We start from the raw sequence: 16,519 nt of genomic DNA, 5'->3' as shown, positions 1-16,519 counted from the left end.
ATTCTTTCTTTGGCATAATTCATGCACAATGTGCATGAATTATTATGAATTAATGTAAAATGATTATCTAAATAAAAATAGTCCTTTGCCTTTAACGTAGCCGTTTTACTGAAACAGTGAAGCTTGATTGAATACATGTATTGCAATAAATGTTGTATTCAATCAAGCTTCACTTGTAAGTTGTAAATGTAATACTTATAATGGAGGATATTTAACGATTTGCCACGCTTTGTCAACAATACGCGCGGCTCCTCTGAGCATCAGCGTGACAAAAACAGCAGTGACGCCGCCACCCCCCTTCACCAACCCGACATGATGCACGGTCCACTGACTGAGTAAGCCTGGGACCGAGGCTACACTGACTGTCGCATCACCGATCGGGGAGGGGCCCCGGTCTTTACAATTGGCTGCCAAAAGCAAGAGCTTTATACCGTAGTCTACAACACTACAGAGGGCGTGTGTGTGTGCGTGGCGAACAGTAGTCTAGTCCTCCAAAGCGCAGTTTAGCTGGTTTCAGGCTTTCAGCATGAGTTTAAACGGATCCTGACGCTTTCTTAAACGCTTGAGAGAAACAGGGTGCTGTGAACGGATGGACATTTGCCCAGAATAGATACATGTGGATATATTTCATGGACACTGCAAGGAGAGAGGGACATGTAACCGTCAGGGGACTAAACGTAACGGCGGCGGCACCTGACACTTCTCCTGGGAGTGGATTAGGCTACCTCTCCATACTGTTATTTTAAAGCATCCCAATGCGTTGGCCGTAGTGTTCCTGTTGGCGGATATTGTTTATTGACCACACACTCCAGCAAAATGAGCGAGGAAGTGTCAGATGTCCCCAAAGAGCTTCTGGGTAAGGATATCATCCCACAAGATACAGTAGACATGGGTCAATGTATGGACACGTGGAAAAGACTATACCAGATAGCAGATTAAGTTAAGGCTTATTCGTGGAATAATAGGTGTTGTTTCATCTTTGCATCTATCATTATCGTTGACATGATGGCGATCTGACCATATAGAAAGCCCATGCTAGCCCGATGATCATGATATGTGAGTTATTATAGCCTTTGTAAGATTAGATGTGATGCGAGGAAAGCCCTAGTTGAAATAAGAGCAGTCATCGCATTATAGGGTGATGGCCCAACAAATCCACCTAGTCTTTTTTTTTTAGGATCATGGACCTATAGTAATCTCAGTTGAGGATCGTAGCCTAATCATGTAGAACCTGCCTTCTAGTTCCCAATCTCTTTGTGTGGCACAGTACTACCTCAGCTTTTGACACCTCTGTGCAATATTGGACAAGCACAAGTAATCTATGGCGGTCTCTCTGTGCCACGGCACTTTCACTCGCATACCACATTCACATTGATTGCTATCCAGTGCCCATTGAATTAATGTATCTTGACCAAAAATATTTAGAGGCTAGGCTTATATCGAACTAATTTAGTCACACAGAGACACATGGTCCTCAGTGTCACGTTCATAGACCGTCACTGAAAAAACATTACCACTCTCATGCTCATGTATCTTTGTGCCATGTAGCACCATATCATTGTGACTCTCAATCCATTATTATTGAGTTTCTTATTAGCTGGTGCATAACATCATCTAAATATTCCTGGGGTCCACACATAAAAACATGACAGTAAACAAAACAATTATCCCTTGTGTTTAGATTCAATGGTCTAACCCTAACCCAGACTGTGAAAGTTTCAATTAACAGCAATGAAATGAAGAGGGTGGGAGGTTGTTGATGTGTTGAATGATGATGGTGTGTGGGTTTTCCCAGGCTGGTGTTTTCCCAGGCTGGTCTTCAAGTATTTTTATATTTAAACTGTGTTAATCACGTCTTGGAAACATAAGTGTTTTTATACCTTTGGTGATAGTAAAAATACACACTGGCCAAAATGGCCAGTGGCCATCCTGCTGCCTGTGGGGATAGGACAGCTCTGGTTTACCTTTATTACATATTCATACAACAATCAATTATGCTTTAAATTGGGTTGGAAGGGTGGAAATCTAAGAGCAGGGAATGACTATCCAGTATGTTTTTGACATACTTTTCCAAAAACATAGACTGACTATTTGTCATGTGCTGTTGTCCAGATGGGGCTAAACGGTCAGTGACTCAGCATCCTCAGAATTATGCAATGTCACTCCTTATGCAATGTCACTCCTTCCATCATGCAAGTACAAGGAATTATACAATGATGTAACCATTGAAAATGTCCCACTTTTTACTGAGTTCCTCAGGTTCTTGTGTGCCTTTCCATCTTTAGAAGTCATTTTTACTTTAGGAGTCGTATAGCAAGCACTAATTGAAGACACATTTGTGACAAGGTCTCATATAGGGCATGGCCCTTTCAAATGATAAAAATAAAAATAGTTGAAGAAGATATACTTATTTGAAATAATGATGATTAACCTCAAAACAAGAATAGACATGGCACATGGGCAGAGTGCAGACCACAAGAATAGCCTTGAAGTGCAATCTCACACTGCAGTTACTACTACAACAATTAAAAAACAAATAAACAACCGATTTCCTCAATTTGCACAATTTCGTGTTTGCCTCCTTGTGGCTCATTCCATCAGACCCTGTCACATTTTCTGTTATGGATTATAGAATTGTGATGGGGGATGTCTTTGGGATGTCAGAGGTTGCCTATTTGACAAAACGTCCGCGACCAAACACTGAAACAAAGTCTAACTTGACAGATTTAGTCAAATAACTTATATAAAATATTCTGGGTAGTATACTTTGTGAAGTGATACTTATGCACCCATAATGTGTTATACATACATATTGTATTGTCAGCCAGCATGCTTCGTCTGCTAGATATAGTCTAGTTAGTTGCCAGCCCATAGAGCCCCATTGTGAACCCGGACATGTTGAGTACACCAAAGTACGGGTCCCCAGCATGTAGAAACTGCCGGATGCTAACTTGCATGTTATGTTGAGCAATTCTCATAATTGGCATAATATGTGACCATACCATTAACAACCTATAGAAGGCAAAGAATTCCAAAAAAAACTAACAAATGTGCTGACATCATCAAATTTGTGATTACGGCTATGGCCGTTTTAGCCTAAGGCGTGTATTCTGTGCAAAACTAATGCTTGGAATGGATTCAGCATCAATGTCACATGCTACATAAAGCATGATGAAATTTAGATTTCTTTACCCTTATAGGTTGTTAATGGTATGGTCAGATATTATGCCAATTATGAAAATTGCTCAACATTTGCAAGTTAGCATCCGGCAGTTTCTACATGCTGGGGACCAATTACTAAACATTTCTAACATAAAACGTTGGTGTACTCGACATAGTAGGCTAATTGTGAATGAAATGAGATACTGATTGGTGTTAAGGGGAGAAAGTGAGAGTGCAGCCTAAACGGGTTGCTGGTGAAATATAACATTAGCCAAGCAACAGAGAAAAGGCAGTGGGGTTGGATGTAACTCAGGGAATGGGAGATACCGATGGAGAGGACGTAGACATGGCACATGGGCAGAGTGCAGACCACAGTGAGTAAAGCACTGCTGATAAGGGTGAACAAGTTAGCCTTTGTTTCTGGGCACATTACATGGTGTCTGCCAGAGGGCTTGTTAACAACAGCACAACATCCATAGTCTAACCACTGCTACATGCGGGATCCTGGTACAATGGTTAAACAAAGACACTTAATGTATGAATGCCAATGTCTAGATGAGACACTGAATATGTATCAACTAAGCAATATTAATTGTTTTATTTATTTATTTCACTACATGCATATTGCTCAACATATCCTGTAAGACATGTGAACTGCATAAAGTAAACCACTGTATTGTTACTTGAACCAACAGGCCAAATGTCAGTGAGTCACCACCCAGAACCACCCAGGCAGAATTGGATTGGAAATATCCATCCTGAAAATAAATGTTTTTCTATTTTGCACAGCTCAATCAAAATATACAAGAATGTTTCCTCCAAATCTTAAAATTCAGAAAATCAATGCTGAACTTTATGAGTTTGATTGGAAGAAGAACAAATAGATCTGCTCCATTGACAATAGATTAGGCACATACTTTTCAGGCTCATACAATGTTGTAGCCTATGTTAAAGCTTTAGCTTAACAAGACCATGTGTCATCTCTATGCCTTACCCGTTATCCCCTATTGAATTGAGTTAGTATGGTATTATTGCACTGAAATGGAACCAAATTGCCATTGCTGCTGGCATAATTCTTGACATAATCATGTATGATCAATGATCGATCATACTGGCATGTTTAGCATACTGACAGTGAAGTCACTGTGTATACTTCATTACTGCTGACCATTTCCCAAAAGCAAATGGTTTGTTTTGTCTTGAAGAAAGCAAAATATCAGATTATTCACCCCCCAGACACTTCTTCTGTCTGAGACACCAACTGAATATATGATAGGATCCATGTAATTTAAACAGGCTAATACCCTTGTATTGGTAACCACCAGACAGATCTGTGACCCATTTTGGGTCTTGAAACATAGAATCATGCCATCATAGAACTGCTGGACGTGCCTGGCGTTCAGTTCAGCCAGTAAATAAAATAAATTAAGGTCTTCCTTGTTACTTTGGCTTTGTTAAGTATTGTATTGTTCTTGCACAAGGCTGGAGGTGTGTGTGTGTGTGTGTGTGTGTGTGTGTGTGGCAGCTTGTAAATGCAGCTGACCCAGTTCTGTTCTCTAAGCCTGTTCCTTTGGCTGTGCAGGATTCTCCTGAGTGTGAACAATCAATCCGAACAGCGGAACAAACACTCATCGTGTGCCTGTGTGTACGTGAAATTGTATGCATACACATAATATCCCTTCTCTTCTTTTTGCCTCTCATCTATGCTTCTATAGAGAGTGTTAGGGATGCAGTGGGGAGGAAGGTGAAGCTGTCACTAAGGAGGAGAGTTAAACTGGAGATCAAAGGAGACAAGACAGAGAACAGAGTTCTGGTAAGTTAACTCCTACTACTTCCCTTTTTTCACACTGCTTCCATTTCACTTGGGGAATGAGGGGAATCTCTCACTGCTATGGAACCCATTAATCAACTTTATGGGGCGGCATGGATTTGTAGTTATCACGTTAATAAATCACAATTACTACTTACATACTACTGGCGGTATGGCTGTATCTCCCCCCTTAAAAATGTTGAATGAAAATAAACAATGAATTAAGTCCAAACCTTAAAAAAACCTTTGGGATTAAGAAAGTGACTTTGACAATATCACCATTACCATTATCCAAATGAAAAAAATAATCTCTTTTGCAATGTGAAATGCCACCGAATTCTTAATCATTTTCTTTGTCTTTATGGGCCAATTTATGAAAGCTGCATGCTTTTATTGTGAAGGCAAAAGTTTCTGAATGTTTTCAGTTCAGTTCTCACAGCCTGCATATCTTTGTGTGCTGAAAATAGTTGATCTACAAGCTCACAATGCGTCAGACCCAACGCACATTACCCCCTTGACGCAAAAATTAAGTAACTATTGGAAGCTATTTTTCGTGGCACATTATGTATAATCAAACAATAACAAGTTTACCTCAGTGTTTGGGTCGGGAGTCGGGACATGTTCTGTGTCTGCTGTCTGCGTGCATGCCTGGATCATCATGCAGTTAGATGCTCGCTGCGCTTTCCAGTGAAATTGTACGGCCTAGAAAGATGAGTTAATTTGTGTCGGATATAAGGGCTTATTGGTGGGTTTTCCACTAGATATCAAAGACCTATGACAAAAAATTCAACTTTCGGAGCATAGCTATTTACACGCACCTCGACAGTGGGTGCAGGGCCAATAGGGCAATCATGGAAGGAGGTAGGGCCCACACACCATTCTTTTGGCAAAGAATGACTTTATTGAATAAACGACAGGTCAGTATGTATATGTAAACTTACTGACCTGACGAAGATCTACGTGTGCGATTGCGTGCATGCGGCTGGCTAGCTTACTTAAATATTAGCTACAGATTAGTAAAATCACGACTCTTGAATAATGAACTACCTTGCTTGCAGATCATTAAAAATGCATATTGTCCTTTTCTGAGCTGAACAGCGATATGGGACTAAAGATAGTTAAGAGAGAATAGTCCCTCACTAAATCACTTGAACAGTAAAGTTTGGCAGCTGAATCAGAAACCTTTTACATGTGGTGCATTATGCTATAGATTGTAAACCTTTGAGATTGGCTTTGGCTCTGTGGGGAATTGACAGAAATACGCTACTATAATAGCAGGACAGGTGAATAGATATACAGCTCTGACTGGAATTTGAGTCTTTTATACCTCGTTTACACAGAAAACCTGGCATTTACATGGTATATTGAACAGGGGTTTATCTCGCGTCACACCACACTAGTGTTGCGCGTAAGTCCTGAGTTATCCGCATTCACACAAGACCTGTGACGGCAAGTTCCATTCCATGTCTCCCTTCCTTGTTGAATAGATTTATTTCATTTAATTTTTGTTTAGAGTAGCCAATTCTTTTTTTGCACCCTCATTGGAGACACTGCAGTTTGTTGAGAATCTACTATATGTTGATATCCATTGGTAATTAATCAGTTAGAGTAGCATTATCTATTAATAATAATCTTTCCAGCTGAATTCAACCATTCCATCTAAGGCTAATATCTACTGAAGATGTGTCAGTAATATGTATTTCTCCAATACCTCAATATGCTAAGTTAGCAACAATGCATGTTATTTCAGCCCAGTGTTTTTGTGGTTTTGTATGTGGCACTAAAACGGCACCAGAGTTACATCAAATCTATGCTTGTTTCCCCAAGTATGTGGGGAATCAACTCATGGGTAGCTATCCCTTTGCACACTGTAGTGCGTGGTTTGTGGCACACTGGATTGCTGTGGCTCTCACACAACAATGTTCTCATGTGGGAGCTGGTAACAGAGGCTAGTGGTGTGCAGTCTGCTCACACACATGCATCACACAAAAATGCTAAGTGTAGGAGTTTCTTTCTGTGTGGAACTGAAGAATCCCAGAAGAGAGGTTCTGGAATTCCATCCAAGCACAGAGCATGAGAATGACATAGAGACCGAACATGCTCGGTTCTTCATCAACGGTTTCCGACCAGTCGGGAAGGCGATATTGACGGCAAACCACGGTAGCTAGTCGGCAGGAGACTCTTTCAGATGCTTTCAGACCCGTTCCATCCGCGACCGTCGGTGCTATCTGGAGTTGCCTTCATGATTCTAAATCCTTTGAATGAAGCAGTGAACTAAGGAGTGTGGTTTATTCCCACGATCAGTTTACCTGCCTGTCAAAGTCAAACACGGCTTCACTGTTTCCCGCTGAGCTTCACACTTCTTCTTGTGTTGGAGCATGTCTTAAGTACACTAACGCCTAATAGATACACTCATCTCTCTTCTTTGAAGACGGCAGAGGGGTGAAGGAGGTAGAGATAATAACATCAGTCCATCAAATACACTCTAGGGAGGACAAAGAGATGAGGGCGGGAGGGGGGGTGCAGACGGGAGAATCATCATGGCACCGGCAAGCTGAAACATTAGAGAGATCCACAAAGTCAAAGATGTACCATAAACGCCCTGGGAACAATTATATTGTGTCATCACCGAAACTTGACACAGCGTCTCACTTTTCAGTTGCAGTTTTACTCTTTCTACAGTGTGTGTGGCTGTGTGTATATGTGTGGATGCAGATGTGCCTGTATGTTTTCCCTCTGTTTGGCACTGTGCAATCCCACTTGCGTGTTACTGAGGAAATGCCAGCTGCCAACTCAAACTGTGGCTGAGGCTGAGTATGTGTGTGTGAGAGAGATAGAGGAACCAGACAGGGGGTAGGGAGGTCTTGGTTAACCCAAACGTCCCCTTGATCTTCCAGTGTAAATAATGAGGTTTTTTTTGTCCAAGCCACTAAATGTTAAAGGTGCAGTAAGTGATATTATTCTGGTTAAAACAAGCGTTAATAAATACCTCTATATTGATAGCAACTATTGCTATAGTATTTGTTCAGTAACAGGAGTCTCCGTGTCTCCTCAGCTCTTTGGTAAACAGAAAATATATTTTAAAGTCGGGATACAAATTTTGTTCAATCCGGAGATGGAGAAATCATGATACATAACAGGATAAATACATCAAATTGAAGAAGTGAACAGAGAAAATTGGCAGTCTGGGGGATACTATAACATTGAAGCTGATAAAAGTTTTACTCTCCCGATTGGCTGGCTACCCATCTTAAAAAATATATTTTGTGTTTATTAAAGAGCTGAAGAGATGAGAAGATGAGAATTACTAGATCAGAATACAGAGCTTTTAACTATAAAAAAATAGTTAAAGCTAAATAAATGTTTTTGTTATTGTCCTCAGATTTTTGGGGGGTCATCCCTATGTTCCCCAGGTTCTATGTTCCCCACTCACCCGGCCCCCCAAAAAAGGTTCTATGTTCCCCGCTCAACCAAAAAGAGGTTATTTTTTTTCCCTGTAAAAGTCTCCTTTTATTGATTTCAGCTGTTACAATTCCAAACATGCAAACATGACCCACTTTAATTAACTTCCATCTACATTTGTAGCTTAATCCCCATACATGGGAATGCCCCATATATGAATGAATATAGCCGAGAACACTATTTTGAAAATTAACAGAAAGAAAACAGGCAAAACCAACTTTTTGCATTTCAAAAGTTGTATTCTGATTAAATACTTTGGGGCATGTAAAAGAGATTTATATAAATGTCGTCCATGTAAATGCAGTTAATAGCAAACTCTATCCGCAAAACACTCTCCACATGCCTTCGGCCTGGTGGAGCCAATAATGTACTCAGTGTTGAAAACCACTGCTCTAATGGCAGGTTTCTGATAGTAATTTCTACCCATTATGTTCCGTTGTGTGTGTTTAGAGATGATATTAATAATTAGAAAATGAATATTTCCTGCAGTTTGGGTGAGCCGGGAACATGGAACCTTTTTTTAAAGGCAAATTGGGAACATAGAACATTTATAGCTAAATGGGGAACATAGAACCTTTTTTAGTTGAGTGGGGAACATAGAACCCTGGGAACATCTTGTTATCCTTACTTGAAAGAGTGTCACTCTGTAATAGTTCAGGTTTTGTAATGGACAATGGTGAGCAGGCACGAGGCAATTGGGGGTCCACGTTCATGACCACTAGACCTTCGGTCAGGTTGGGTGTTTCCTGTCTCCATTTTCCCCTCTGTTGAAGACTCGGTAGGTAATCTCGTATGAATCGAGCCCAAGGAAGTACAAGTTCCAAACATGACACCTACGCCCTGGACCTTCTGAAAAGGAGGACTGACATCGTCCCGGGGGTTGAGGGAGTCCAACGGTACGCAACCCTCCTCCTCTCTCCACAACACCAAGGGTCGTCCTCCCTCTACTCCGTGGAACCGAGCGTAGGCTGGAAAGGGACAAAGGGACAACAACGAAAAGTTAGTGATGGCAGGAATAGGATATGTGTCTGAGGTGGCCCCGGCAGACGATGCAGAGACACCTCAGAGTGAGAGCTGGCATCTTCCTCACCATATTGTCCGACGGTGGGAAGAACCGTCTTGTCTTCAATTGCTCCTTTCGGGTTGCTGGACAGAGCCTGAATGACTGATTGCTTCCTGGTCCAACCCTGGGTCCTTCCTTGCTTGGGGTACACTGTACCCCAACTTAAGTACATTCTATGTGATGCTACTTAATCACTGGATGTACTATACATACAGTACACCTAGCAGCTGTGGTGCATAGCAGATCATCAAAGACACCTACTGTACCAGCCCTAGCCACAATCTGTTCATGCTGCTACTGTCAGGCAGGGGATACGACGGTATCAAATGCCAAACAAACAGGCATGGGGACAGTTTCTACAGCCAGGCCACCAGGCTGCTGAATAGGCACTGAGCCCTGTCATCCTGAGCCCTGTTTTACATGCTCCCAAGTCCCATTAATTACAATGGTACTATCAATTATGCATATGATTATGAATACACTCCAATTCCCATACTGTACATGTTATGCATATATTTGTGCTGTCTATTATTTTTTGGCAGGGATAAAAACCTATTATGCAATCTACACATTATAATCTGGAGATGTGTATTTACCTAGTGAGGGGCCACACTAATGTTTCTATTAGCGCTCAAAATGTTTAGGTTTAGTTGGTCCTCAAACTGTGTGTACCTCTTCTTCCTGTAGCTTTGTTTCTCACACAGTCAAGCAGTCAAAGAAAGACTACCATTACACTTTTACCCTTGATATTATATAAGCATTGTGCATTGAAATGGTGTATATGAAATGTGGACGTGTAAGCTCAGTCATTTCTCTGTATTATTCCTTAAAGTATTAAAAATATATATATTTGTCTTTGCTTCTTTCTTCTCTTCCTTTCTTCCCATCCTCCTTCCGTCCTTCATGTTTATGTTTTTTGAAACCAAGTCTGGACAAAAACCACAATGACCATACTGGGGTCTTCCCTTTAGAAAATAAATGTATTTTTAGGAGAAGCTAGTAGTTGGGGATTTTTGTGTTCAGACTTTTGCTCCACTCAATGGAAAATAACATAATACAATTCCAAATTAATAACACACGTCACGACACGTGATATCTGTTCACAATAACGGGTCCATATGTTGAATTATTGATATTGAACAACCTTCAAACTAAAGATTACATCTGGATTTGTTCAAGCAGTGAGTCTGATGGGTCACATAATCACTTTGTCTGTTACTGTTAATAGTGAGAGTTAACCAGGCAGGTCAAGCTCAGCATTCCTTTTGGTTACTCTGAATGGACTCCCCCCGGCGCGGCTGATGCCGCTGCCGGAAAATGCACTCGCTCTCTCTCCCGTATTGGTCAATGTTTTACAATTTCATAGTTAAATGATAATCCCCCGCACTCTCAGATCAGCCAACACAGGGAAGCTGGCAGAACGTTCACTAAAACAGCCGGGACAGCAGTCCACACGTCCCTTCTGGCTCCAAAACTATGGAATGAACTTGCAATGAACCATTGCAATCAGAACAGCAGACTCAGTCCCAAACTCCCAATCTTCTGCCGTAGTCCGAAAACCCACCTCTTTAGACTCCATCTTAGCCTGTAGAACTTGCCCTAGCCTTGATGACCTTACAGGCGTATGCAAAGGCTCAACTTATTTCATTTAGATAGCATTTTATGTAGACATACCACTCTATAGTGTATACTCAGTTTCTTTGTACATATATTTAATTCTACTGTTTTATGCATTTGATGTGTTACCATGTGGTGTTCTTGCTAACTGTAAATTGCTCTGGATCTGATAAATGCCTAAATTGTATACATGCTGGTCATTATACTGATATAGGCAGTTAGGCACACACAGTCATTGCTCCCTTTCTTGTAAATTGTATTAGCCTCTACCTCTTTGCTTCTCAAAAAATATTATAGAAAGCCCAGTTTAGCAGACCTCACACCCACCACTATCAGAATGTGTTCTTTTCTGCCTTGCCCTGGAGCGGTTTAGTCGATTGGTGACTAGCCAGACTAGGAGTGAACTCTGAGTATGTGTCTGTCTGCAAGGATTAGTGTATTATCCTCAGTGTAAATACTCAGTGTTCATTTATCAATGTGTATAACTCAATGAGCCGTCACAGGTTCATTTGGTTGCATTGGCTGCACTCACACTCTCCGAGTGTATACAATGCAACTCTAAGAACACTGAAGATTTTACTGTGTATGTAGTACATGTACGTGCTGTACGTGCATTTGTTCTCTCTGTGTGTTTGTTCGTGCGCATGTGCAGTATTCCCAGTGTGGCTACTCTCAGGATAAGTGGAGAGGTTGTATGTGCTCATTATGTCCTCTACCTATCTCTCTCTCTCTCTTTCTTTTCTCTTTCATTCTGTCTCAGAATTCTCACTAACTCTCACTCACATTCTCTTTCACACTCTCAGCTCTTTCTTTCTCTTTGCTCTTTCACCGAGACCCATTGACCAGTCTCACTCATCTCATGTTTCCCATAATCAAGCTAAATAGGGATTTCTTTCCCCTAGCAATAAGGCCCAGCATATCTAACACACAATGCCCTACTATAACCCTAGAGCCATATTAACCAATGATGTTGTCTGATACTCTGATTCGCTCTGTATGTCCCGCCCAAGGTCATTTGTCTTCATTATCTCCATAGGCCAGTGTGATTGTCACTCAAGCTGTCTTTGTAATGTAATTGACCCTACATGAGGTCATTGGATTTAATAGTGTGGATAGTATAATCCACACCATTAACCCTGGTTTTAACCATAGACTGTTAAAAGAATGGACAAAGCCAGCTGCCAGCCCCATTGGTTTCTACAGACCTGTTTGAACTGAAGCCACCTTTTCGGCAACTTGAAATCCGCCAACTTGGTTTTAACCAAAGATGCCAAATTTCATTATACATACCTGGGGATATGCACACTCCAAAGCATTTGCAGACTTTGGGTTATACGTTTGCAGGCTAGCGTTCTCTGTGTAGCAATGGCTGGCACTCGGCAGCAGCTGGGCCTGGGCAGCAGTCGTCTCTTGTGGGGATGTAACCAGGATGGATGTTTGATTATCATACCTCTAATTTATATTTGCAATCCTAATAACAAAGGACATCATTGTTTTCTCTCTTTCATTGCATTTAAACATTATCAAATTGTTGACCCTGTTTGGTCATTTGTGGAACAATGGCTCTCATTTGTTACATTGGTTTTAATTGAAAGGGGTATGTGGTCACAGAGACTGTCTAGAATACATTGATGCACTCATGTCTTTTATGGATGTGAATCCATAGCGAATTACAAATTAGCTGCTCCTTCGATTACAACGAGTTGAAATGAACTATACCAGATCGGTAAACTAAGCCTGAGGTGCGCATGGTTTCTCGTTCAGAAAATTTGCAAATGTACAAGCTCACAACGTGCCGTAGTGACACATTATAAGCTTGTTAATCAGCAATTTTAGGAGCAAGACATTGATGCTCAACAAGTATAAATAAATTAAACTTACAGAGCTAAAAAATTGGCACAAATTCCACACTGCAAAGTTTAAAATAAATAGCAACCCCTTTAAGTGTGTGTGTGTGTGTGTGTGTGTGTGTGTGTGTGTGTGTGTGTGCGACGAGCAGGTTACCATAATACCATGCATGTTTCCATCTGTGTAGTCATGTGTGTAGATTTCTTCACCTGAAGATTTGACCTGCCAGCAGTATGAACGTTTTCTGCAGAGTGTTCTTGTTTTAAGCCACTGACTGTGTGAAACATCATACTTTATTTAACACCAGCTTGCTGATGCGGTTGAAATTCCAGAAGCTGCAGTCTCGCTCTCGCACAGGTAGTGTTGTTTCTTTAAAAGTTCTCACTTTCTAAACTGAAACCACTCGTTAATGTCACTTTACTTTGTTGTTATTCACACATCTACAAGTCAGAGCTGTTTTTGATGGCCCTAGTAGTCTTTACAGAAGGGTTTGAAATTTATTTTAAGGCTGTTTATTTATGGTTTAGCTCTTCTTTTTTCAAAACCTAGGTACTCTTTATGGTTCTTTCAGGAACCCAGCAATCATTTTTTTTAAACTAATATTATTTGATAGTATCATTTATAGCCCAAGTCTTTCCATACTACGGAAACATTTGGCAATTCTAAGTCAGTTGCCAAACACAGGGTTCTTATTTCTTTATTTAAAATGTCTACCATATTCGTTGCCTAAGCGACTAGGCTTGTTTGGCTTCATGGGGTGGATCATAGTTTTCAGGATGTAGACTTTCTGTCTATTGGGATGCATGTGGCGGAATCATACTAAGTGTTTTATCATCTAGATCTCTCTGTGTGTGTGTGTGTGTGTGTGTGTGTGTGTGTGTGTGTGTGTGTGTGTGTGTGTGTGTGTGTGTGTACACATGTGTTATTAGTGCAGACTGATGTTATCTGCCCACTCCAGAAGGAGAACAAGGATTGTGCCAATCCAACCTAGAACACAGCCCCTTCCCTCCCTCTCTCCCTTCTCCTCTCTGCCTTTGTCTCCGTCACTCCTTTCTTCTCTTGCTCTGTCTGACTGACTGTACAGTATGTCTGATTGTATGTCTGGAATTTTTCAGCAAAATAAGAGGTAGTGTAGTCAGTGGAAGGGGTGGGTGTTTGGTTGGATGATTGGGGCTTGGGGTGTAATTGTTCTGGCATTGATTGGGGTTCATGTGGTTTAAGCTTGATGAGCTTTCTTGCACTGCGGGCTGTGTGTTGTTGTTGGTCGTAACGCAACAGAATTTTAACCCTGATTTATACTACCGGAAATAGCAGATCTATCTACAAGCTCACAATGCGTTGCTGTGATGTGATCTTGTAGATCTGCTATATAAGTGTAAATGGAGTTCTCTCTCTCTCTCTCTCTCTCTCTCTCTCTCCATTGTGTCTGCTTGGCATGATGATGAATGAACGATAGTTTGTTATCTTCTACCTAACACACACACACACACACACACACACACACACACACACACACACACACACACACACACACAGGGTTCTTAGGGAAACCCTGCAGGCTAATATGGTTCTAAGTGAAACCTATCAGCCCTGGCAGCATCCATCAAAGCATGCGGATAGGCTATGTTTTAGCTGGCAGAGGGCAGCCTGCCAGACAGACTGTAGTCTGTAATCTTAATCTGAAAGTCTGAAAGCGCTATCGTTTAATCCCCCTGCTCAGCCTTTTTATGTAGGCCTATTAGTTAGGGGATAGCATAAGATGCAAGCTTGGGAGGTTTACTGGATATTTAATGTTTGAAATTGTTATTTTAAGGGCATGAGTTACCGGACACATTTTGTGTGAATGAAGAAGTCACCTTCGCCAGAATTAACGTGTGTGTGTGTGTGTGTGTGTGTGTGTGTGTGTGTGTGTGTGTGTGTGTGTGTGTGTGTGTGTCGCCCTCCCCCTCCACACCCTCTTTGTATTGACGTTCCTTAGGAAGTCCTGTATTACCAAAATGTATTTTTGCCAAATGAAGATTATCATTTATGCCAGATGACAGTCGGCACAAATGTGCCCTTTGTGTTGAATAATGCATGCTCTGTTCATTTTGTCAATTGCTCTGCCTGCTGAAAGCAATATTGTTCATCATTCATGCCTCAAAACATTACCTATATGACTGTCTAATATGGCTCGGGATGTTAATGTAGCACATTCACAATTGTAACACATTTCAGCTGACAGTTGTCTTTGGACAGTGTGCAGAGAAAACAAACAAAAAAATAAATGCAATTAGACAGCGTAGCACTTAATCACACCACAGCCCACTGCAGCAGTGGTCCGATAAGACCAGCCTATCAAATCTATTCAGGAAGCTCCACTGTCAGCTCCCTTTGTTCCCCTCCATGCTTAAAAAAACCCAGCAGTAAAACGTAACGATGAGCAGAGCAGCACTAAAAGAAAATTTATGTATTTTTCTAATGCTCTTCTTGTCTGCTCGCATGGTGTACTTGGCTCATTCACTGCAAATGATTTTACTCTAAAATGAAATATGTAAGCCTATACCATTTGGGGAGAGATAAAATGCTATCTATGCTAATTTGAGGCTTTTCAAAGATGCAATGTGTATTGGCAGCAGTTTGTATTTATGTAGTTATTTGAGCAGATCCATACTTCAGCTTTACGTGTATACTAATGTGTATTACCTATTGTGCTTTTGTAGTGTTCTCTTTGTCCTTTGGTGCATTGTTTTCTGAAGACAGAGGGTCATGTTGTAGTTACTAGTTATGTTTGTGAGCAGCTTAATTGCTATTTTTTTTAAACGTTCGAATCTACAGAAATAAGGCATTATAGTACATTATATATGTCAGTTTGGTAGTTCATAGAGAGTTGCTATTGTGTGGTAAAGACCAGCGTTGTCCTGTGGTTTTGGTGCAGTGGGAGTCTGTAGAGGTTTACAGAAGGCCTCAGCTGCACTGTCAGCAGCTTGCCCTGGCTCGGACTGAATCGTTGTATTGTAAAATACAGCCAATTTCTCTGAGCACATTTAGTGTAGCAGTTTTGAGTCCCGCTCCAGCTACCACGTTTTCCCATTCTGGCAAATACATTTCTGATGTGATAGATCATGAACCATTCTAGACCTCCCAGGTCGTCTCCGACAGGTCTGCTTTCTGAACCCAGAGTCAGATCTAAACGTGAAGAATGCACCACATACAGTATCTACTATCTAGTGACTCTCAAGTCTTTTAAATAAAATATTTCTGAGGGTTTTTTTGTGTAATTTCTTCTGCACTGTAATTGTATTTCTTCCCCCCAATTTTTTATTTTTAAACTTATATTAAAATATGCTTTTAGTTAATGCTTTTCTATTGCACTCTATGCTCTGTGTCTTAATATGCTTAATGTAAAGCTCTTTGAATTTTCTTGTTGAAATGTACTATACAATGTACTTGCCTTGCCTATACTGTATGGGAAAGTAAGTGAGACACAAGGATGTTCCCTGCCTTTCTAATTAATGCTATTTTGAAAATCATCCTCTTAGGAACGTCAGATGATGCTTACTGTATGTCAGCCTTGT

At 40.9% G+C, this 16,519-nt stretch overlaps 1 protein-coding gene across 3 annotated transcripts in view; it reads left to right on the top strand.

The window, feature by feature from the left end:
* Nucleotides 1-446: 446 nt before the first annotated feature.
* The window catches only part of LOC308318079 (F-actin-uncapping protein LRRC16A-like), a 94,237-nt gene continuing 78,164 nt past the window's right edge, over nt 447-16,519 (top strand). For all 3 annotated transcript variants that reach the window (XM_080767455.1, XM_080767454.1, XM_080767456.1), the window contains exons 1-2: nt 447-856; nt 4,878-4,975. In XM_080767455.1, coding sequence (XP_080623581.1) covers nt 817-856; nt 4,878-4,975 — 138 coding nt within the window. In that variant the 5' untranslated portion in view covers nt 447-816. The remainder of the gene's footprint in view (nt 857-4,877; nt 4,976-16,519) is intronic.

This window comes from Protomyctophum bolini (assembly GCF_963924005.1).
Source record: "Protomyctophum bolini genome assembly, chromosome: 7".
Taxonomy (NCBI): domain Eukaryota; kingdom Metazoa; phylum Chordata; class Actinopteri; order Myctophiformes; family Myctophidae; genus Protomyctophum; species Protomyctophum bolini.
Note: the sequence above shows the minus strand (reverse complement) of the source record. Positions and strands in the feature narration are given on the sequence as shown.